This window comes from Hemicordylus capensis, chromosome 2 (assembly GCF_027244095.1).
Source record: "Hemicordylus capensis ecotype Gifberg chromosome 2, rHemCap1.1.pri, whole genome shotgun sequence".
Lineage (NCBI taxonomy): Eukaryota > Metazoa > Chordata > Lepidosauria > Squamata > Cordylidae > Hemicordylus > Hemicordylus capensis.
In genome coordinates, this window is record NC_069658.1 from 45,523,589 (window position 1) to 45,547,854 (window position 24,266).

At 44.9% G+C, this 24,266-nt stretch overlaps 1 protein-coding gene across 1 annotated transcript in view; it reads right to left on the reverse strand.

Moving 5' to 3' along the window:
• The window catches only part of CMYA5 (cardiomyopathy associated 5), a 109,250-nt gene that overhangs the window by 55,982 nt on the left and 29,002 nt on the right, over window positions 1-24,266 (reverse strand). Inside the window, exons 3-6 of the mRNA XM_053299617.1 lie at window positions 15,400-15,495; window positions 12,792-13,025; window positions 11,960-11,982; window positions 6,180-6,298 (exon numbers count right to left, since the gene is read on the reverse strand). Coding sequence (XP_053155592.1) covers window positions 6,180-6,298; window positions 11,960-11,982; window positions 12,792-13,025; window positions 15,400-15,495 — 472 coding nt within the window. The remainder of the gene's footprint in view (window positions 1-6,179; window positions 6,299-11,959; window positions 11,983-12,791; window positions 13,026-15,399; window positions 15,496-24,266) is intronic.

Genomic DNA, 24,266 nt, shown 5'->3' on the forward strand with positions numbered 1-24,266 from the left:
TTTGCAGCCAAGCCGGGGAAGGGGACGGGGTCGGCAGGGGAGCTCTCCTGCCGACCCCTTGAGTATGGAAGGGAAGGGGCGGCAGGGGTCTTGGGGCTGCTCAGGGGGCGGCTGCCAGCCGAGACGGGGGGATTGAAGAGCCGGGCGGCAGGGACTGGGAGCTACCCTGCCACCCGATTGAGCATTCATTGATTCCACATCAAAGGAGGAGGAAGTTTAAGCCAAGCCGCACGCCACTGAAAGGAGAGGGAATGAAGTGGGCGGCAGGGAGGTATGCCGCCCGCTTACTCAAATAAATACGACAAAATTCTTAAGGGGGTAAGTAAAGCCCCCCCCCCGTACTCTTTTAGAACCCCCCACCCGAACCAAAACCACCCCGTGTCCGGACCAGTCTGGAGGCCTTTTGAATGGCCTCTGAACTGATCCATGCACATGACTACCAGCAGGGAGACTGCTCCTGGAATGAGGCCAACTGGGACTAATGCCTTTAGATGTTTTCTGTGTAACCAATTTGGCCACAAGGTGGCGAACTGTCCCAAGAATCAGACAAAGAAAGCTGACTTTACAGAAAGAGATTTAAAGGACTTTAAGATTGCTGATTCAAATAAGAATTTCAGTGTTTCCCTGTTTCAAGGAGATGGAAAATTCATATTAGACAGTGGTTCCACAATTCATATCTCAAATTGTTTGGATTTCTATACTGAACTGTTTGATATTCCTGAAGAGATTGTTCATTTGGGAAATAATACTACAATTAAAGCAAAGAAGAAAGGTGAAGGAATTTTGTATTGCAAGTTATTGGATGGGTCAATTAATGATTTTTTGTGTGAGAGATGTTTTATATATCCCTGACTTCTCAAGCTCCTTGATTTCAATATCCAAGCTAGAGAAACAAGGCTGTGAACTGTATATTAGAAATGGACAATGTGTTGTTACCCAGAATGGAGAAGTTGCCTTGTAGGCTCTGAATACAAAGGCCTGTACAGCGTGCAGGAGCAACCTGTATCAAAGACAGACAGAGAAAGACCAGCTTGGTCCAAACCTGAAGCATACCAGTCCAATGAAGTGAACCTTGCTCAGTCATGCCTGCATGAAAACTGCTTGCAACTGTGGCATAGACACCTGGTACACAGGAACTATGAGTCAATCCAGAACATGAAGGAAATGCCAAAGCTAATGGCATTGATTTTTTATCATGTGACATTGTGACTAACTGTGTTTGTTGTCTTGAGTCCAAAGCAGTTAACAAGCCATTTCCTAAGCAGAGTGAAAGGAAGACCAGAACACCCCTGGAGCTGATCCACAGCGATATATCTGGACCACTACCAGCAACCATAGGTAATTTCAAATATTTTCTCACATACATCAATGATTTATCATGATACACACTTGTATTTCTACTAAAGGAGAAATCACAGATGCTCGAGAAACTCCAGGACTATGTGGCCATGGCAAGCAACAAATTTGAGTGGAAGCCAAAGATCCTGTGTACAGACAATGGAGGAGAGTATATGTCCAGCGCCACACAGCAGTTCCTGAGAGAACATGGAATCATGCATCAAACCATGGTAACTTACAAAAGGAATCTCAGAAAGAAAAAATAGAAGTCTCCTGGATATGTAAGATGCATGCTTGCTGACACATACCTCCCACAGAAACTCTGGGGAGAAGGCATAATGACTGCTACATACATACAAAACAGAATGCACACAAAGCCTGTATGAACAACACCATATGAACTTTGGCATGGTCACAAGCTGTCCATGACACATTTGCATGTCTTTGGAAGCATGGCTTACTCATACATCCCAAAGGAAAAAAGGACTAAGTTAGGGGCTAGGGCCACAAAAGGGATTTTTGTAGGCTACTCAGCACAATCCAAAGGCTACAGAATTCTGGATCCTGACACCAACAAGATAACCATAAGCAGAGCAGTGTATTTTGATGAGAATGAAAGAGCTACATCTTCAGAGGGGGCCTACACCGAAGCAAGCAACCAGACTAAACACCCTGACGACTGGATTATGCTTCCTGATCTCAGAGGAATTGAGGAGGAGGAGACAGCTGATCCAAATCCAACCATGCTCGACACAGAGACCCCCAGCGATCCACCAGATACACCTGAGATAACGGGAGAGACCTCAGAGGGTGAGGTGAGGCTATCAACACACTCAAACAGAGGTGTTCCAGCTCCGAGACTGTCCTACCTCACAAGAACGGCAGAACAATCAGAACCTTCATCATGGGAGGAAATATCCCAGCTACCACAACCAGAAGCCCAGAAGTGGAAACAAGCTGCAATTGAAGAGCTTAAGGCTCTACAGAAAAACAAAACCTCGACTCTTACTAAGTTACCTCAAGGAAGGAAAGTTATAGGCTGCAAATGGGTTTTCAAATTCAAAAATGATGCTGAAGATGCGATTCAGCGCTACAAAGCCAGATTAGTAGCGAAAGGATATTCACAGAAATATGGAGAAGACTTTGATGAAACTTTTGCACCAGTGGTTAAACATATCACAGTAAGGACTCTGTTAAGTATTGCTGCTAGCAAAGGAATGCATGTTGAACACCTAGACGTGAAAACTGCATTCTTGCATGGCAAACTAGAAGAGAACACTTACATGCAACAACCACCAGGTTTCTTAGAGAAAGGCAAAGAGGACTATGTATGCAAACTGCAAAAGAGCATTTATGGTTTAAAACAGGCTGCCAGAGCATGGAACACAAAACTGAATGGTATGCTGCTTCAAGCAAACTTCAAAAGAAGTGAAGCTGATTCCTGCCTGTACACGAAATTCAGAGATGGCAAATGGACTTACATTTTGGCGTATGTTGATGATTTGATTCTTGCCTATAAGAATCCAGTTGTCAGCAAGGAAATAATGCATCATATGAACAGAGATGTGGAAGTCAAGCAACTTGGCAACATTGCACACTACTTGGGCATTCAAGTACAAAGAGAGAAAGATGGAAGTTTCCTCATCAACCAAGACCAGAAAATTAAAGACCTGATAAACCTGCTCAGACTGGAAGATGCAAATCCTACACCAACTCCAATGGAAGTGAACTACATAAAGCAAGAAGATCATACTGAGCCACTATCTGACAACCATAGATATCGTGAAGCATTGGGTAAGCTTCTATACATTAGTACTAGGCCAGATATTAGTACAGCAGTTGGCTTACTTTGCAGAAAGACTGCATCACCAACAGTCAAGGACTGGAATGCAATTAACAGACTTGTTAAGTATCTAAAGGGTATAGCACACTTTAAGCTCAAGCTGCCAGCTAACAGTGAACCAAAACTAGAAGCATACGTAGATGCAGACTGGGGTGGAGACCTAACAGAAAGGAAATCCACCAGCAGTCCCATAATTTTCTATGGAGATGGAGCCATAAGCTGGTCAAGCACCAAGCAAGACATGACAGCATCATCAACCACTGAAGCAGAATATGTATCAGCTGCACAGGGCTGTCACAAGATACAATGGCTGTGTCATCTACTGAAAGATCTAGGTACAGATGTACCACAGCTTGTACCAGTGTATTAAGATAACCAAAGCTGCATTCAACTCTCCAAACAAGAAGATGTAAAGAGGCATACGAAACATATTGATGTGAAGTATCATGTAGTGAGAAATCTGCAAAAGGATGGACTAATCAAGCTGATCTACTGCCCAACAAATGAAATGCTTGCAGATCTACTCACTAAGCCACTACCAAGACCCTGCTTTGAAAAGCTGAGAGAGAAAATGAATCTTGTGAACTGAGTCACGAGACATCGAGAGGGGGTATTGGAAGTGAAGGACTTTGCACTGTCTCTTGTCTCAAAGACAGTGGAGGACAGACTAGTGAGTCAGAGGGCTAGAGGGTCAAGACATTGGTCATCCCTTCTCTACTGCTCTGACATTATCCCTTTGGAATGTAGATTGCTACTCTTAGGGACTAACTTCCTTCCTTCCTGCTTTGCACTTCCTCTTCCCCCTTCTCTTCCTGTTCCTTCTAGCTTGCAACATGCAAGCTCCTCTCCCCTGCACCATGTGTGCAGAGATGCAGAATCCATCTGCAACCAGCTAGCTAGCTAGATTAGAGATCCTAACTCCTCACTTTCCTATCTAGAATGGAGTTATCTAATAAATGCCATATATATTGATTTAAAACTAGGAACTGGCTCCAAGTTACTTTACTCTCAGCATACACGCATGCCTAACCAAATTCCGCTGTGTTGTGCCTCTGTGCACTCTGCTATAATGAAAAAGGGATTCTCTTACCAGAGAGAATTCCCAACAGGACCAAAGGCTGTCCTCACTTAGGGTACAATTTGTCTCAGGGCCCTGTCTATCTACTGTGTTCCCACTCTTGGCAGGGTGGGGGGGGTTGCTCCAAAGTGAAAATAGCACTATGCCCTCCTGCACTCTCCACCATGAACCTCCCCATTCTCACATGATATTAATTAATTAATTGATTTGATTTCTATACTATGGCTCAGGGCAGTTTATTAGGATATACTAGGGTTTCATATGCAAGAATGTTTCTTTAAATACAGCATGGGTTTATAAGGTTTTACAGGCCACCTAATGGTGCAGCGGGGAAGTAACTGGCCTAGGGAGCAAGAGGTTGCTGGTTCAAATCCCCGCTGGTATGTTTCCCACACTATGGGAAACACCTATATCAGGCAACAGCAATATAGGAAGATGCTGAAAGGCATCATCTTATTCTGTGAGGGAAATGGCAATGGTAAACCCCTCCTGTATTTTACCAAAGACAACCACAGGGCTCTGTGGTTGCCAGGAGTCGACAACGACTCGACGGCACAACTTTGTAAGGTTTTAGGAGGAGGGGAGGTAGAAGAAGACATGGTCCATCTTCTCATTGCATCTCTTCTTCTTGGAGTCACACTCAAGACAAGTATGCTTGTAACTTCTGAAGAGGCCCTTAGATATGGCACTCTTCCTGTTGAAAAGAATAGAGATTGTTCACAATGATCCCAAATGGATGAAGAGACCATGTGTTCAAACAGTTTGAGTAGTCATTATATCAGCCAATAGTATTGCCTTTGCTAGCACTATACAGAAAGACAGAAGTGTAAAGGGACACTCTATATTTGTAACTTCATTGCTACCTGTTCAAAGCCTGTGGGATGAGGCAGGCTCCAAGTTCAAGCAGATAAATATAATACCCCAGGCTATATCTACACAGAAGTGTGAGCACTGCGAGATATTCCCCTCAGGGCATGGAGCTGCTCTGGGAAGAGCAGAAGGTTCCAAGTTTCCTCCCTGGCTTCTCCAAGATAGGGCTGAGAGAGATCCCTGCCTGCAACCTTGGAGAAGCCGCTGCCAGTCTGTGAAGACAATACTGAGCTAGATAGACCAATGGTCTGACTCAGTATATGGCAGCTTCCTATGTTCTTATGTTCCTAATAGCTATAGCCATTGACCTCTGTCCCATTGGACAATGTTCGGTTTTCTTCAGACTTACAGTATTTTATTTTTCCCTACAACTAGGAACTGCCTGCCGCTCTCTTCTTGTCAAAGGGGAACAGTCACCATATGCTAGACTACAGAGAATCTTTCAAGAGCTCAGTGCAAAAAGCAAGACTAGTGACGCTGTCTATACCAGGGGGAAACCCAGATAATTAGGCCATGATATGGACCCCCACAGAAATGTTCCCTTTTGCTACACAGCTGAGCTTGGAAGTAGAAAGTGGAGATGGAGAGGGGGAGAGAGAAAATGTGAGTCATGCTTCTTTTTTGTGTTTCCAGGGCAATGTTCAAAGGAGGGAACTCTCAATGCAGGGATAGTTCAGAGAAGAGAAGCAGAAGTTTCCCCTTGGCACAGTATCCTGGAACTGCAACTCATTAATGCTTCCTCTTTTGACACTTCTCCATAATATGTTAAGACACTCTCTGTAGTTTACACTTGACATAATGACAGCTCCAGAACTTCAGGTGACTTGCCTTTTTAATATGAACACGATGTGTTAGCTGCGACTTCTCCAGTTCCCCCCACCACAATCCAAACACTGAGGCACAATCAGGCTTCACTTCAAATCCAGCTGATATCTACATATAATTAGCAGGCTGCAGCCTCACATTTCCATTCCCAAAGACATTCCTTTTTTGTTTTAGTTTTGGATACATTTTTCAAGCCTTGCACCAAATGTCTGTGCAGATTCTTACCCGGCATATGTTTTAAGGTCTGGTCGCCGTTTGCTGAACTGCTTGCATAATGTTCAAACAGTGAGAATGCAGCTGGCATCTTTTCTAAAATCAGAATATTCTCCACAGCAGAAAGTATCCTAAGGGACAGAAGATTTATGATATACCCACATAAAGGCATTCTAGCAATAAGCAGTTGTCAAGGTCAATGCTGAGAAATAACCTTTATAACCTACAGCTCTCTAAACAGTCCTGTACATTTTGTGAGTCACCAATTCAAAGTCTGCCCGTATGGCAGCCCACCATTGGCTCAATAAAACTCCTGCAGTGCTGCCTACCTGGAAGGACAAACACAAGGAGGCTTTATTATTATTTTACTTTATTTATTCGATTTCTATACCGCCCTTCCGAAAATGGGTCAGGGCGGTTTACACAGAGAAAAAATACATAAATAAGATGGCTCCCTGTCCCCAAAGGGCTCACAATCTAAAAGAAACATCAGATAGACACCAGCAACAGTCACTGGAGGTGCTGTGCCGGGGGTGGATAGGGCCAGTTACTCTCCCCCTGCTCAGTAAAGAGAATCACCACGTTAAAAGGTGGTGCCTCTTTGCCAAGTTTGCAAGGGTTGTCAAGGATTTGGAAGGAAAGACATGAGAACAGGAAGGGAGGGACAAAGGAGACCTCAAAAGTGCCCGGAGCACAATATATTACGGCCCAACAGATTTCAAGTCATAAGATACTACGTTGGGAACAACCAGGGGCACCTGAAGTGTGGCACCAAATGCCAGCCCACACCCCCTTACCCAGCACTGTGCGTAGCAATTTGATGCACCCAGTCAGTGGGTGCAAAGAACTGTTCTTTTTTCTCCTGACCGTCCCTTCTGCACTAGATTTGAAAAAGAGGAGGAGGGTGGAGTCAAAGTGGAAGTGGAGGAGCAACTCTGCACCACTCTCCTCCACTTCCTCTTCTGCATTTTTTCAAATCCAGCACGGAAAGAGGAGCAGCAGGAGCAGAAGCGACTTTCATGACAACTGGCTGGCCGTATCAGATTGCAGTTGCACAGTACTGGGTCAGAGAGCAGGGCGCGATGCTTTAGCCCACCAGTTTTCTTTCCTCTTATAGAGGCAGAAGCACGAGCAGAGGCTTTCAGACCATGTTGCTAAGCAAGGCAGCATCAGCAGGATGATGGGGACAGCCGCACCATTCTGTGCAATATCCCATCATGTGAGGGGCTTAGGGATGTGCACGGAACCAGTTTAAATGCCAACTTTCATCAAGCTGGTTCAGAGGCGGGGGAGTTGCTTTAAAGCATAGGGAGGGTGCCCTTACTTTGCACCTGCCACTTCTGGTATTATGCTGACCGGGGTGGCAAGAAGGTACTCAGCCACCCCGCGTCAGTGGTTTTGGCAGCAGCACCAGCGGGGGAGGTAAGGGCACCCTCCCTGCCCCTTAAAGCAACCACCCCTACCACCCGGAAGTCTGCAGAATCGGTTCTATGCACATCCCTAGAGGGGACTGCTTCAAGTCATCTCCTGGTGAGGCTGCCTCTGAGGAACAATTGACTGGATTGGTTCAGATGTAAGGCCAAGCCACAGTTTGCATAGATCATAGTTTAGATGCCAAACTGATTTGTGCCCCAAATGTGCAGTTTCACTCTTCCTCCACCTTCGCTGAAAAACTCAGGATGGGATCCCAAATAGTAGCCTTCTGAGAATCAAGGAAGGAACATCCCAAATCATGATTTGTTGGATTTGATATAACACCGCCAGTTTGCCCAACCTGCCATTTACAAGCCAGCTTTGAACTGCGATTTCAGATATTGGTTTTAGTGGCCACTCACAAGCTATGGTTTGCTAGATAGCATTGGCTCAGACACCACAACAAACCATGGTGTGCCATGACATCTGAATCCTCTTAAATAACAGCTAAAACTATTTTGTATACTAGTTTTAACTATCTCTTGAAGAGACTGGGGCCATTCACACAATCTGTTGGGTGGCCAGGTGGGTTGGGGAAAGGCTTTTCAAACCTTGCCTTCTCCCCCAGATGATCATCCTATGCTTGGTGGGAGCATGGAGTGTGCCACACATGATCTGCTCTGCTCCATGCATCATGGAGCAGGGCAGATCGCTCTGAGGCCAGGACTAATTATTCTGGCCTCTAGGTATCCCACAATGCATTGTGTGCTGATCACGGTGCACTGGGAGATTCCCCCAGGGGACAGGTGCTCTAGGCCCACATCTCTGTGTCAGTATGAGCTGCAAGTAGCCCATGCTGGCAAACAATCCCAGCAGCCCGGTTATAGGTGCATCTGCGCCCTTAAACTTGACTAAGAGCTGGGCTTCGGTGCTGGGTTTGGTGCTGAGGCACTGCCAGGATCCATGTGAGAACAGCTCCACTCAGTTAGTTGACTCAAAGAAGAGACTTACGACTCCAAATGTGTTGGGTCTCAACACACCATTCTCACTGCACATTTCAGGACTTCTCTCTCCTTTGTTCCTAAGCATATGGCAGGCCACAATACCTGGCACATTTTCCCATATCTGGTTGTGTTTTATGTATGTATAGATTTCTCAGTGCTAAATTATTCTTCATGCAGATCCCTAACTATGAATATTTGGAGAATGCTATGAAAAATGAGCAGCTGTAGAAATAAAGGAGTGCACTGAAGACAAGTTTACTTGCTAGATTTCATGCTGGCATTCCCACTCATTCCCTTGAAAGGCCTGAGGCTACCAAAGAGAATGCAGGTATTGCACTTCCTTCACTGTTACAACTTTTACCTATCCTGTTTCAGGTTCAGCCAGAGTTTCTGCTGAGGCAGGGATTCTGGAGGTACATGGACTTCAGACTGTTCCAAGGGGAAAGGGGTCAGGACCTTCAATAGCTCTGAGCAGGGCCACAAGATAGTTGCGTATAGCAACATAAGAGGGCTGTTGCTCCAGAGGTTGTTTGGAGCTGACTGCTGGTTTTTATTACTGCTGCCCCAGTAGAGTGAATTTACTCTGCCCCTTCCTTGGGAAAGCCTCCATTGCTTAAAGAAATACTGGTTCTGGTGGATCTCTGCTTGGCCTGGTAGGTCCTTGAGGACTCCTCCAAGTTAGAGGATGAAGGCAGGGATATGTCCTTGTGTTGTGGTGGGCATGCTGGCTTTGGTACTCCCAGTGAGGGGTCATTTGGCATCTGGGTCATAGGGTCTTCCCATACTGTCTCATTCCCTGAATGGTCTACTTCATACCTCAATGGTGTGAGTGGTGATGGGGGCCCTCGATCTGGAGTCATAATATTACCTGCTCTCCTCCCACTATTGCTGCAACTATCTGGATCCTAGATTTTTTTTTTTTGGTGTTTTTTTTTTTGTGCTCCCCACACCCAAGGGTGGGGGGGCGGAAGAATGGGCAAAGCCACATCCTCTCCCACTGCCTCAGAACTTTTAAGGGGGATGGCAGGATTTCTGGCTCATCTCTTCGAGACCCTATTTGTAAATGAAGGTACATCAGGAATAACTGTCCATTTCTGGACCACAGGGATGTTTGAGACTTCAGTTCGGAAGAAACTATTTAAGAAAACAGAAATTCAAATATGTTGACAATAGCTTTTGAAGTATTTTTAAATGCAATAGAAACATTAACTGTAGCACACAGGAAGCTGACTGATTCCAAAGATATAATGCAAAACAGCTGGTGGCGAGGAGCTAACACAACCCCCCAAAAGAAGAAGAAAAATGAAAGCAAAATGGATTAGAAGTAATTAGCTCTTATTTGCTGAGCTTGTTACAGAGGGAGAAAAGAAAATATTTTTAACCCCGAGACAGAACAAATATCAAAGAATGTGAAAAGATTTTTATGCAAAGAATGGTGCATCATTTTTTAGACTTTACATCTTAAGAAAAGTGATTATTTTTGAAATAGGACATAGACAATGAGTTTGCATTTTTAAACAATGCATGGTTTTAAAGCTGTTTCTACAGCCAATCTTTTGACTTTGGGATCTTGAATGTGAAGGAGAAAGTTGTGTCCTAAAATATTTCACATTCCATGCACCCTATTTTTGAGGGTGAAGGACCCTCCAGGTCTAATATTCATACATATAACCCACTTTGTATATTGTCTCAGGGCTGTCCCTAGGAGGTTATGCAGGAGCCAGGGCAAAATGGTTTGTGCCCCACAGCACCACTTAATGAATCAATGTTGTTCCAGCCCTGCTGGAACTAGAAGAGTACATATTGCTGTGCTGCAATGTGGGGTCCCTGTAAGCATAGGATCCTGGGTGACCACTCCCTTAACCCCGTCTTTAGACAGCCCTGCAAGGCATCATATGTGCAATGCATGCTACTTCACACTCTTTAGAGGACTGCTGCTTTGGGGCAGAGGGTGGGTCTATCACTGGGAAGTCAGTCAGCCAGGAATGCCGGTCCTGGCTGCCTCCATTTTGTTCAGTTGCTCCACAGCTTGCCACCCACCCAACCACGCTGCACTCAGTGAGGGATAGCCGGTCGCCTGCGGGGGCTGAGTAGGAATTTTTTTGGGTCGCACCAGATTGGCTCTAGGTGTGGACTCTTTTCACCTAATTCTCACCGAGTCCTTTGGGTTTGAGGTCATAGGTAGGCACTGAAGGTAACTGGTCACTTGGCAGGAGAGTGCGGGGATTGGGTAGGTAGATTGATTAATGGTGTTGGGCTGGAGGGGCATTTGGGGTTTTGGGGGACAAGGACCAGCCCTTCAGGGTTTTTGCAGCCTGGAGGATTGGGAAGGGCCCCCACTCGGTGGTGTGTGTGGCTCAACTCACCAGCTCAGAGCTTGGTGGCTTGAGTTGGGAGTGGGTCGGCCCCCCCCCCCCAGCGGGGTAAAGCCTTGCGGTGAAAGGAATTCAGGACCTGACACCTGACCGAATCAGTACCCGGCCCTTTGCCCTGGTGTGGGACGGACCTCCCTAGGAGGCGGTCCCACACGGGAGTACCCACACTCTGGTTAGTTAGGTACCTCGTTGCAAGTCTTATTTCGCTATACATTAATAAAGTGGCCCTATTTTACTCCAACTAAGCATGTCCTGTCTTCATTGGGGCTGGGGGCGCAATTAGAGGCTCCTGGCAAGTGCATGCTCCTGATAGGCATGCTGTCTGAACTCTCAACTGCAACCCATTTTAATCCAGGCCTGAAGTTAGGCAGAGGAATGCAAAAAGACCCTCTCCAAAATCAGTACAGTAGTCCCTGGATGGATAGTCATTGTATCACTGGGAGGAGCTCTTCAAGAAACAATCCCAAACTACCTATAGGCTGTATGTAAACCTTCAGGCAGAGGAAGCAGAAACAACAAAACAAATTCAAACCATACTAAGGTGCAGCCTTTACTTATGATCTAAATTTAGCCCAACCTACCAAACTGACACCCAGGTTCATTTACATTAACATTTCATCAAATATGGGGATTAAATCAGCAAACACGAACACTCATAAATATTGCCATTTAACAGAATGCAATTGGAATTTTAAAATGCTCTTATACAACCATTATAAACACCTGCTTAGAAACAGCTACACAGATGCAAGAGAGCCTGAATTTAATAAAGCAATCTGTATTAGTATTTAAATTATGAATGATAAAATGCATGCAAAGTATTTCAAAACACTTGCAGCTGCATTAACAAGCACACAACCTCCTCCTGAAGATGTAAGCATTTCTAAAATGAGGTATTTATCCTGGCACCATGCTCTCAACACAGCTTGAAAATATTAAAGCATTTAAACATGCCAATCCTAATACTCACTACAATGCACCAAAACTACATTCCATATACCTTTTATTTATCTCTTCCGCTGACTAAGGGAGGGAAAGAATTGATTAATGCATGTTACAAAATATACCTGACATCAAATATACAAGATTCCATTCACTCTTTGGGCCAAATATTATACTACTAAAAACAGGTACAACTTTCCTAGCTTCATAGCTATTTTGTGCACTTACACCAACAGACACTTGTCAGACATTTCAGCGTACCAAACTGTAAGTTATTTCATATTTTCTTAAGTTATTTCAGTCTCGCCAGAAGGCACCTCTCCATATATGTATATTTCATAATAAGTTATTTGTCTCATATTAGACACCTGTATTTAATAATCTGCACAATTATTTAAATATAATTGGTTCATTCATTCATTCATTCATTCATTGATCCATTAGAAGGCAGAGATCAATCCACCATAATCAGTCAACAGTCCTAATTTGCATTCACTCAGATCATATTTTTAAATGTGTGGAAAAATTGAACGCATTTAAGAAGCCATTCCACTGTATGAATCTAATTTGGACATTTTCTGCTGAGCTTTGGGACATAGGAATTAATTAAGAGACTTTGCTAAATCTGAGCAGCTAAATAGTTTAACTCTGAAGTTTTGCAGGGTCTGCTTACTAGGTTTTTAACATGAACTATCAGCTCAGATGTACTAAAGTCTCCCAACCCTCAGAGACATACTTTCAAGAAAGACAAGCAGCTGAATAAAAAAGAGGGGATAGCTCTCTTCTTAGTCTGGCTATTAGCCTCTGTTTTTCAAACATCCAAATTAAAAAATCCAAATTATTTTCAAATTATGAATCATTTTATTAGCATTAATGTTGTAAGTACTTACCCTTAAGAAAACAAAATCATCCATTTCTTCAGTTTCCTTTATGATTGCCTCCAAGGAGTCTTTTGCTGTGTCAATATATTCTTGAAAAGTCACCATCTGTTCATAAAGATATTCCATTTTTGTATTCTTTATTTCCTCAAAGCTCTGTGCCTTTTTGTCATGGTGTTCTATCACAGTCTTGATTATGCTTTCATTTTGTTCTTCCAAAAGTTGTTCCTTTTCCTTACAGTTTTCCTTTAAAAATATATATTATTATTATTTTCATAAGAACCTGCCATATATTGAGTCAGACCCTTGGCCTATCTTGCTTAGTATTGTCTGCATTGACTGGCAGAGACTCTGCAGGGTTTCAGATGGTCGTTCGTGGTCCTATCTGAGGATGCCAGTGATTGAACCTGGGACCTTCTGCAAGCATGCCAAACTGATGCTCTACCACTAAGCTACAGCCCTTTTGGAAAAATAAAATCAATTGTTGAAACCTTTCTCCTAACCTCCTAGAAATGTCATGGCCACCCTTCCCCAGTTCTATATAAAAATCCATGTATTTAAAGCACGGTTTGTTTAAACTGTGTGCCAATATAGACACTATTCATTCAAACTATGTGCCAAGCAAGAAGGACTGAAGTGTGCTTTGATAAATTAAGACACTCTGTTGAATGGGAATGGGCCAACTCACAGTGGCCAACTCACTGCGGCCAACTCACCGTGGCCAGGTTTGCTGGGAGGCTTCCTCTTCTATTTTGATGTTGCAAAGGAAACTTCACTATCGGGAGAATGACGACAACTGCTCAGCGCGTTGAGTTGCCCTGCGGTGAGTTGGCCGCAGTGAGTTGTCCTAGACCCCTGTTGGATGCCTCTACCACTCTACAGCCTGTGGAGCAGGGAGAACCCATTCAGCATTGATTCCTCCCACTCTCTGCTATCATATAGGCAGTGGCCTCATCCTGAGCTAGGGGATAAAAACACACTGGAATCAGAGATGCCCTTACCCCTGGACTTCCAAGCCAAAGTCCAGGGCCTCCACACCACAGCCCCTGGGGGCCCCCAAATCCTCTTTAGTCTGTCCCAAGTGGTGTGGTCGCCTGGCCGAGCATGATGATGCTTAATTTGTGTGTGTGTGGGGGGGGGGGGTGCTCCAAAGGCCTTTAGGCCCAGACTCCAAAATTACCTAGGTGCACCTCTGACTGGAATGCCCAGATCCCCCACACTACAGGTGACAAGTGTGGGGGAATCCCAAAATCATCATAGTTGCCCAGATAATACAGTCCCTCTTAGGGCTGATAAAGTCAAATCAGGGTGTGCAGTTAAAACATAATAGAGTTTTGAGATCATGCCTTTGGTGGCATAATTACTCTGCCAAACTAGTCACTCAAATTCTGTTAGGGGTTAAAGGTGTAGTGGAAGAATGGCAATTGAGTCCCCAAGTAGAAAAGCAAAACCAGTTTGGTGAGAAAACAGCAAAGCAAGAGGTCTTGAGATAGTTCTTTAGTATTGAGAACTGTAAGGATTTATTTAAAGAAAAGTTTACAAACAAATGTGAAAAAGCCTACAGCTTAATTTCAGCTGTAGCTCATGGTTGAAGAGAGAAACCAAAATGAACAGCCATCTCTGGAAAGACAAAATGGAGACTAACACTGGAAGAACAAAGAGGGGAGAAGTCCAGCACTTTTATCCATGACCCTAACCACCGCCCCCTGCACTCACTATGAGACATTGCAGCTGAGAGCTGATGCTGCCAGGGTCATAGCTCCAACAGAAGGGCCTGTGCTTTTACAATTGGAACAGAAGTTAATCTTCATACTTGAAGAAATTGAAACCAATTTAGTTTAACTATTCCCAATTCTCCGTCCATCTGATTATAGGTTAGATCTTGACTCCTGTACAGATTTTTTTGACCACAAAGTCCTTGATCTTTCTAGCCTTTGAATTGGAAATATTTCTAAGGGTTACAAAACAGGGGGTGGTCAAGAAATGGGGTCAAGGAAGAAACAGGTGAGGCCATTTCACACACACACACACACACACACACACACACACACACACACACACACACCACTCAGCACTTTCAGAGAATTGTGTTGAGAGCTGTAGCCAAAGCATGGCTTAACTTCACCAGTTGAATATTTGACCCTTGATCACATTTAAGATAAACAGAACATGTTTTTAATCACATTGTATTACCCAGACTGGTCGGTGGGTGAGTAGGAAGCTAGAGTAGAGATTTTCTAGTGCTCCAGCACCTTGCCATACTAGGTTCTCCAGCAGATTATAGCTCAAGTAGCTGCCTCTGAGTTTCCATTCAAGGCAAGCATAAAAGAGGGCCCATAGCTTTGCATACACAAGGTTCCAGCAGGGACACTGACAGCCTTGAGCCACCCAAACAAGTGCCCCAGATGAATTCCGTGGTGCCTGGCCCTCCGTCGTGCCTGACATTGGTGAATGCATTGGTGATTAACAGCTTCAAAAACTGGAGTAGAGCACTGGATTCCTTGAGAGAGCACGAAAAGATGCAATTATCAAAATGCCCCCATGCTAAAGAGGACACGAATCTTTATTCTGGAAAGAATGGAAGGTATTGCATAAGAAGGGATGCTGATGGCACACTTACCTCAAGAGAATTGAAAAGGGCCTCTATCTCACCAACAAACCCTTCAATCTTCAAAGATCTTTCTTGTAAAACATCTAGGAATCCATCCAATTGACCCTAAAATATAAATTTTTACATAGCCATCTAAGTGAAATGGTCAGAAAGAGAAGAGAGTTTATACATTTTGTATACACAGAACTAGACACAAATAAAATGTATAACCACAGTACAACTTAGCATTCTCTCCTCTCCCGCTACTAGATATTTTTGAAATCCCCACATTTACCTCTTCATGATCTGCAGATGAGGAAGCTGTAGTAGAAAATAAATCACATTGCAGAACAGGAAAGTAATACACATAATTGCTAAAAACCTAAAACAAGCAATCAGCTCCATAAAAAACAAAATCAAATGGGAGGCACTGTAGAATTTTTCTAATTCGCCTTTCGAATTAAATTTTGTTTAGCAATGAAAACGTGTATTGATTTTTTCAGTAGATTAACCCCCTAAAGCAGGGGTTCTCAAATTTTGGTTTCCCCCAATGTTGGACTACAACTCTCATGATCCCCAGTCACAATGATCAAAGGCTGGGGTGGTGGGGGTGATAGGAGTTGTAGTCCAACAACGAGGGACCCACATTTTAAGAACCCCTGAACTAAAATCACATTTTGGCTCTGACAAGTTACTTTAGTAAGGAACAGGGCAGAAAAACTGTTAAAGTTGGCCTTTTCTTCTAACAATGAATGGCTGCTTTGGTTTATTAAATTAAAAAGTAATATCCTCCAAAAGGCACTTAGACTGAGGTTCTGGTAATGTGCACATTTAATTAAATGGAATAAATTAATTAAGCAATCAGTTCATTTGTTAAAAGCAAAGGCAAGGATCCAAAAAGCTCCATGCGTGTCTTCAAAGCACTGCTACACATGCATGGAGGTAGCAGAGTGGCTAGTTTTCCATTCCAGCTGCATATTGCACTACAACAAATACAGTTCTGGATAATTCCTTCGAGAACCATAACTCGGTGGAAGAGCATCTGCTTTTCATTCAGAAGGTCCCAGATTCAATTGCTGGCATGTGCAGGAGCATTTAGTAGCCACTTTAGGAATCCAAGGGGGCTCCCTCTCCCCGAATCCCTCTGAAGCCTTGCACATGCATGTGCCCCGGAGGAGATCCTGACACCCCATGTGCCATAGCCTGGCCACATGAACGGCTGTGGAATGTGTCAACAGGACAGTGCCAGCAAATTTTAAAACCCCTGGTCCACTTCATCTGTGCATCATGTGCAAAAAGGTATCTTGCCTGTGATTGGCTGGAGAAAAAAACCCTGAAGCCAGCTGTAGGAACTCACATAGGGAAAAGATCGCAGCAATTGTGGAGAGGAGTCCACCCCAAGAGGGCTGTCCCATTTAATCCCAGAAGTAAATATCTTGCAAACCTGCTGCGAAGTAGATTCGCTCTTCAGATACCCCTAGGCATAAAGGCATGTGTGAAAAACCTCTAGGGGAAGTGGCTGGGACCCACTTCCTCACCCTTTCTTTGTAGAAAAGGGAAGGAAGGAAGGAAGGAAGGAACAGAACCCCCTTAAACCTTCCCACCCTCCTCCCCTGTGCAGATTTTCATACACCCAAAGGCTATCTAGACTGTCCTTGCTCAGGTGTGTGTGTGTGTATGTAGGGCAGGGAGGAGTTGACACATTCAACATTCCCAGGTCCTGGTCCATTGTTGTACCATAAGCAGATATCCCACTGCGAGGATTCTTGGGAGAGGAGAGCCCCCATTCCCCGGCCACCACAGGACACCAGGGTAAACACTCCAGGGTGCTGGCAGGGGTGCACATGTACACATGGGCTGGCGGGCTGGCAGGGGGCACAGCTTTGCAGCAGCTTGTCCACAGTCCCCAAGACAAGGAAATCTGGGTTAGCCCTCCCCGTGGGTCTCCTGCACACAGCAACCTGGCTCTCTTTTGAGTCCCCATGGCCTGACACTCTTGTGAGGGAGGTGTTAGTGGGGAAAGGGGATGTTTTGCTGTCTGTATTCATATCAGATTTGTCCAGGCAATTCTCCCCTCTCCCCTCTGATGGTCCTTCTCATGAGTTGCCTGGGTGTGTGTCTCCGTGGAGTTCCCCTCTCATGCCTCGCCAGTGAGCCCCAGGCTGGGTGGCTTAGAAAAGGATCTCAGTTTACCCAAGACTGACCCTGGTGACCAGCTTGATCATGAGTAAGCCATGAACCCCCCCCCCCCAAAAGGGGAAGTTGCTGGCTGCCCCTTCCCCAACTTGAAAAAGATAGAACTTGGCTGCTAGGGCATCCCTGCTGTGGGTGCTATCTTTCAAAGCCTGCCAATTGCACCTCCACCCAAAGCATTTGCATGGATGGTGGGGACAAGGAGCTGAAGCACAGATCCTTAAACCCATTCTAAATTCCTGGGTCTGGCCTGACATGGTACTGGATGTAGATCTCCATGCATGGGGATTCCCAGAAGTAGAAAGTGCCTGTTTCCAGCTTCCCGGGGATGGCGGCATCGCCCATAGGGGTAATGGGCAGGAGTATACATTTCCACATGGGCAGGTGGGTGGACTGGCAAGGGGCACATTTTTGCAGCAGCTTAGCCATGGTACCCAAGATGTAGAAAGATGACTCCAGGGTACCACTCCTGAAAGCCACCATCCAAAAAGCAAACTTGCTCTATTTAGAGCCCCAATGGCCTGATGCTCTCATGAGAGGGCTGTCCCTGGGAGGAGGGGATATTTTGTCATCAAGCATCGATAGAGTTTTCACTCGGCAATTCTCTCCTGTCCCCTCTAAAAGCCTTCTCATGAGTTGTCTGGGGCTGTCCCCATGGCCTGGCACTCTCTTGAGCTGCGGTTTTTGGCACACTTTCCGATGGTGGAGCACTGCAAATCCAGCTGCCTGGCCCTGCTCAGGAGTGAGCTTGGGGGGCACAAACCCACAAAAGGGGAAGGGGCTGGCCTCCCCTTGCCCAACCTATATGTGAAAAAAGTAGAACTTTGCCGCTTTGGAATCCCTGTTTGTGGCAGCCTCTCAAAGGGGGATGGGGTGCCCCCAAGAAATATTTGCTCCCTGGCCAGAGAGGGGATGCCCTGAGCATACTGGATATTCCTGCCATGAGGGGGCCATTTGCCAGGGCATACCTGCTTGCATGGACAGTGTAGGCACAGGAGTTGGGCACGGACCTTTAAACCTGTTCAAAGCTGGGCTGGGTCTGATGTGGCATGATATGTTAGGGATGTGCCTAGAACCGTTCCGGGGGCAGCGGGGGTGTTCCCTTAAGGGCAGGGGAAGGTGCACTTACCCCTCCTGCCGCATTTTCCCTGCCGGTACTCCGTTGTATCAAAGCACCTTGGGGCAGCAGCATACCTCCCTGCCTCCCCTTTGCTATCCTCAGCCTGAAGTGGCCGGAAGTACCAGGCGCCCATGCGCTCTGTACCTCTGGCCACTTCTAGCTGAGGACAGCAACAGGGCGGCAGGGAGGTATGCTGCTGCCCGAGGTGCTTTGATAGAACAGAGCACCAGCAGGGGAAATGCGGCAGGAGGGATAAGTGTACCCTCCCCCACACTTAAAGGAACACCCCTGCCGCCTCTGATAGCCGAAACAGCCCCGGTGGCCGAAACACTTCGGAGGCCTCTATAATGGCCTCTGAAATGTTCCGGGCACATCCTTACTATATTTAGATCTACCGGTGTGTGGATTCCTGGGAATGGAGAGCCCCGGTTTCCAGCTGGTCTAGGACAATGGGATGGCCCTTCCGGGCTTCAGGCAGTGGCACACATCCCCACATGGACGTGTGGGCTGTCGGGGTGCAGGGTTTGACAGTGGCTTGGCAGCAGTCACTGGGATTGGGACAGCACCCACGCAAGTGCATATCCCCACAGCTTTCCTGCCAAGAGCATCCAGGGAGCAAATATCCTCACCTGGGGAAGGAGCTATTCCCATACTATTTAATATGTACGCAGAAATGTTTATGAGAAATGCACATTTTGAAGAATCTGGTATTGGAGGGAAAATTGGTGGAAGGAATATTAACAACTTTCATTACGCAGATGATACAACATTGCTCGCGGAAAGCAAGAAAGATCTAGAATGGTTAATTTTAAAAATTAAAGAAGAAAGTGAAAAATTTGGATTGCACCTTAATATCAAGATATTGACGACTGCAGAGAATATACAAGTCAGAATGAAGATCAATAATGAGATAATTGAGGTAGTAAAGGAATTTATTTTTCTTAGCTCTAAAATCGATCAATGTGGTGACTGTAGCCCTGAGATCAGGAGGCATATAGCATTTGGAAGAACCGCAATGTTCAGCATGAGTAAAATTTGGAAGAGCAAAGATATTAGTTTCCTAACCAAATGCAGATTGGTTAATGCAATAATATTTCCAATAGGCACATATGGCTGTGAAACTTGGACTTTGAAGAAGGCAGATAGGAGAAGGATGGAGGCTTTTGAGATGTGGTGTTGGAGGCGATTGTTGCGTATCCCATGGACAGCGAGAATTACAAATAAGGAAGTTTTAGATCGAGTTAAACCAATAATATCGCTAGAAGCTAAGATTACCAAACATAGACTGACATATTTTGGTCATGTCATGTGAGCGGACTCACTCAAAAAGACAATTATGCTGGGAATGATCAGCGGGAGAAGGAGACGGGGACAGCCTTGTACTCGGTGGCTGGATATTATAAAAAATGACACTGGAATGACCATGGCGGACTTAAAGGAAGCTGTCCGAGATAGGATGGCATGGAGTGCAGTGATCCATAGAGTGACCAAGAATCAGACACGACTGAACAGATAGAGAGAGAGGGGAAGGAGCTGACTTCCCCTTCCCCAACCTCAAAAGTAGAACTTTGCTGCTCTGCCTTTTATACCCAACCCTGGGGATTCCTCTCTGCCCTCCACCAAGCATTTGCTTTCCTCCCGGGACTGTGATGGGATGCCCTGTTCATGTTGCCACTTGGAGTGTTTGTGCTTGTGAGCATATGTAACTGTTGCTCCCTTTTTGGAGAGCAAATCACTTAGTGCCTGTCCTGTCATCCTGGGCCTTTGCCCTACTACTTTCCAGGTGGGGGGAGCAAGAGTGGGAATTGGGGCTGCCCCTGAGCAACTGTGCGGCTTGGCAAGCTGGCCAGTCTGGGATGGGGCAGGGTGGTATCCCTGTAGGCTGGCAACAACATAGTCGCATAGCTGACAGGAGGGGACGTGGCTGATTTTCCAAGAGGTTTCCAATGAAAAGCAGCGAAATCATGAAGCAGCCATGTCCTCAGGTGGTCTGTGTTGCCGCCTCTATGATTGCAGTTTGAAAACCAGCATAAAACCACAGTTACAGCTGTGTCAGCAGTTGGATGTAAAGCCTCGACGGCAAAACTCAGGGGTGGGCCTTTTCCGTTGCTGCCCTGAGGCTTTGGAACACACTTCCTGCTGAAATAAGAGCCTCCCCATCTCTTGCAACTTTAAAAAAGGCAGCCAAAATGCATGTGTTCACCCAGGCTTTTAATTAATTATTTTATTTATTTATTACATTTTCTATCCCGCTCTTCCTCCAAGGAGCCCAGAGCGGTGTATTACATACTGAAGTTTGTCCTCACAACAACCCTGTGAAGTAGGTTAGACTGAGAGAGAAATGACTGGCCCACAGTCACCCAGCAAGTAGCATGGCTGAATGGGGAGTTGAACTCGGGTCTCCCCGGTCCTAGTCCAGCACTCTAGCCACTATACCACACTGGCTAGATATTGTTTTAATCATGTTTTTAATAGTTTTAATGTTTTAAATATTAATTGTTGTAATGTTTTAATCTTTTTATCCATTGTTTTTATTCTTTTGTTGTAATCCACCCAGAGACTTGCATTTTGAGCAGTATACAAATGTGTTACATACTGACAGACATACATACATACAACCTCAATTGGTGGTGAACCTTAGAGATAACCAAAGGTTCCAACTGGAGTTTGGCGAGGCAAACCGGAGATAGCTTTCAGCCCACAATCACAGTTTCGCGTGTTCAGGTGTAATGGAGTTACAACCTCAGCCATGATTAACTGCAGTTAGCTGTTATGTCTGAATGCAGCCTTTATAACTATCTACAACTTGCAGGAGTGGCTTGTGAAGAGGGGCCTGAAAACCCATTGTATATGTAGCTCTTTGGGTTGTCTGGTTAGTGTTTTTGATCAATGACAACACAAAATCTTTTTTCAGTGACTTGGTCCAATCTTATTTGACCTGCTTTTCCTGAACTGCTGCTCAGAAGTTATGCAGTTTGGGGTTCTTCAAATAAGAGAGACAACTGTCATAACTATCACAAAAAGCAGAAGCCCTCCTTGACCCGCCTTTGATGCACTTTACAGAATACAAACTGCCTTTGAACAGATTGCAAACACCCTTGGCATTAATCAGATTTCTATATACCTAAAAGGAAGGTTAAAATCAGGTTGGAAATTAGAATATCTGAATATCTTTCTATATCAGTTAGAAAATGAATACTAAACTGAAACATTAAATTGAGTGTGCACATAAATACACAGAGAAAATTCATTCTGTGCTTCCAAGGTGAACTTTTGTTTTACATGGTGCGTGTCTGTCTGTCTTTTAAAAAGTCAGCCACACTACTAACAGCTTATTGCACAGAGTGTATTACACAGCTGGTAAATGCTGCAGTGGTGATCTGTACACCTTCTAAGAGAACACAACATGTGAATAAGAGAAAACACAAAGATACTGTGTAAGAATGAGGAAGATCTTTGCCTGGCGAAAGTCACATGATGTTGGGTCTGCTTCATAGCTAGATTTCATTTCTGGCTCTCACTCCAAGTAGCAGAGCCAGGAGATGATGTAATGGGACGTGCTCATCCTCAGAGCAAGCCCTTTGACTTTGAAGAAACTACTCTAGGGATGAGACTGAGGCATATGACTTTCTGATATTCTTAGTAACTGTTTATCATTCACAGTTGTGCCTTGGATTCCACGTACCTTGGATTCTGGTTTTCCTTGGAGGACATATGACTGCAGGCTTGGTAATATTTGGTTTGTTTACACAAGTATACCGTTTGAGCACTGAAGAAGTTGGACAGCAAAAACACTCCCATAGGTCATCAACAGATAAGTTCCTAAAGAGTAACACTGCCTGGCCTATGCATGCTCTTTTCATGTTGATTTAATACAGACCCCCCTCACAAGGGTGGAGGACAAGGTGATGTCACTTTCCTCCCCTCTCTTTTAGGCTTGGGTGAAAAAGAATGCATGCCATGAAAGCTTAGGACTATAATAAATGTGTTCATCTAAGGTACTACAAGACTCCTTTTTTATAAATGCAGAGAAAGCTGCAAATTCCATTGAAAATAAATGGGAATTTTGTAACGAACACCAGTGCATTCCACCCTTATTAAAATGTTGTTCATGGGAGCAACTGGGCATGGTTGCAAGCAGCTTATTTATGTGAGCTTTGTGGGTGACTCTAAAACAGGGGTGCTCAACTTCTTAGGCCCTCCTGCGGATGTTGGCTTACAATTATGCCAGATAACTCCATTTCTGGAAACAAATGACCTTAAAATGGTGGAACATATGCTGGCAACCTCTAGGCTTGACTACTGTCATGCACTCTATGTGGGGCTGCCTTTGTACGTAGTTCAGAAACTACAATTGGTTCAGAATGCGGCAACCAAATTGGTCTCTGGTACAACATAAAGGGACCACATAACACTGATTCTAAAAGAACTTCACTGGCTGTTGCTATGTTTCCTAACAAAATACAAAGTACTGGTTATTACCTATAAAGTCCTTAATGGCTTAGGTCCAGGCTACTTAAGAGAGTGCCTTCTCTGTTGTGAACCCTGCCACCTATTAAGATCTTCTGGAGAGGTCCGGTTATGGTTGCCGCCAACTGGTTTGGTGGCAACTAGGGGGCGGGCCTTCTCTACGGCTGCCCCAGGGCTTTGGAACTCGTTCCCTGCTGAACTAAGAGCATCCCCTTCTCTGTTTGTTTTTAGGAGGAACCTGAAGACATACCTGTTTTCCCAGGCCTTCAACTCATAACTAATTTTAACATTTTAATTTGTTTATCTATTTTATCTTTTTATGTATTTTAAATGTTTTATATTTTATATTATGTTTTAATTCTGTAAACTGCCTAGGGATTTCGATATTAGGCAGTATATAAATTCAATAAATAAATAATAATAAATAAATAATTCCTATAATAGGGACATAGGAAGCCGCCATATACTGAGTCAGACCATTGGTCCATCCGGCTCAGTATTGTCTTCACAGACTGGCAGCAGTTTCTCCAAGGTTGCAGGCAGGAATCCCTCTCAGCCCTATCTTGGAGAAGCCAGGGAGGATCTTGAAACCTTCTGCTCTTTCCAGAGTGGGTCCATCCCGAGGGGAATCTCTTACAGTGTTCAGACTTCTAGTCTCCCATTCATATGCAACCAGAGTGGACCCTGCTTAGCTAAGGGGACAAGTCATGCTTGCTACCACAAGACCAGCTCTCCTCTCCTGACCTTTGGCCACTGTGGTTGGGGATTATGGGAGTTGTAGTCCCAAAACAGCTGGAGGGCTGAAGTTGAACAGCCCTGCTCCAGAACTACTACTTTGGGGGAGCAAAGTGGTGGCAAAGAACATGATTAGGGATGCTAATAGAGGTAAGGTCGTTTACCCTAATATACTGTGACTGCATTGTATGACACTTTGCTGTAATGTTCCAGTCCAGTGGATGGGGGAGTGAAAGGGGCAGAGGGAAATATATTTGAGAGAGCACCTCTACCCCTTGGAGTCGTTCTTGGCGACAGAGTCTCATTCCTGCTCAGTAAATAGCATTCGGCGAACCAGTACTCACTTGGCCTTCAGCAACCATCTGTAAGGTGAAGCTAA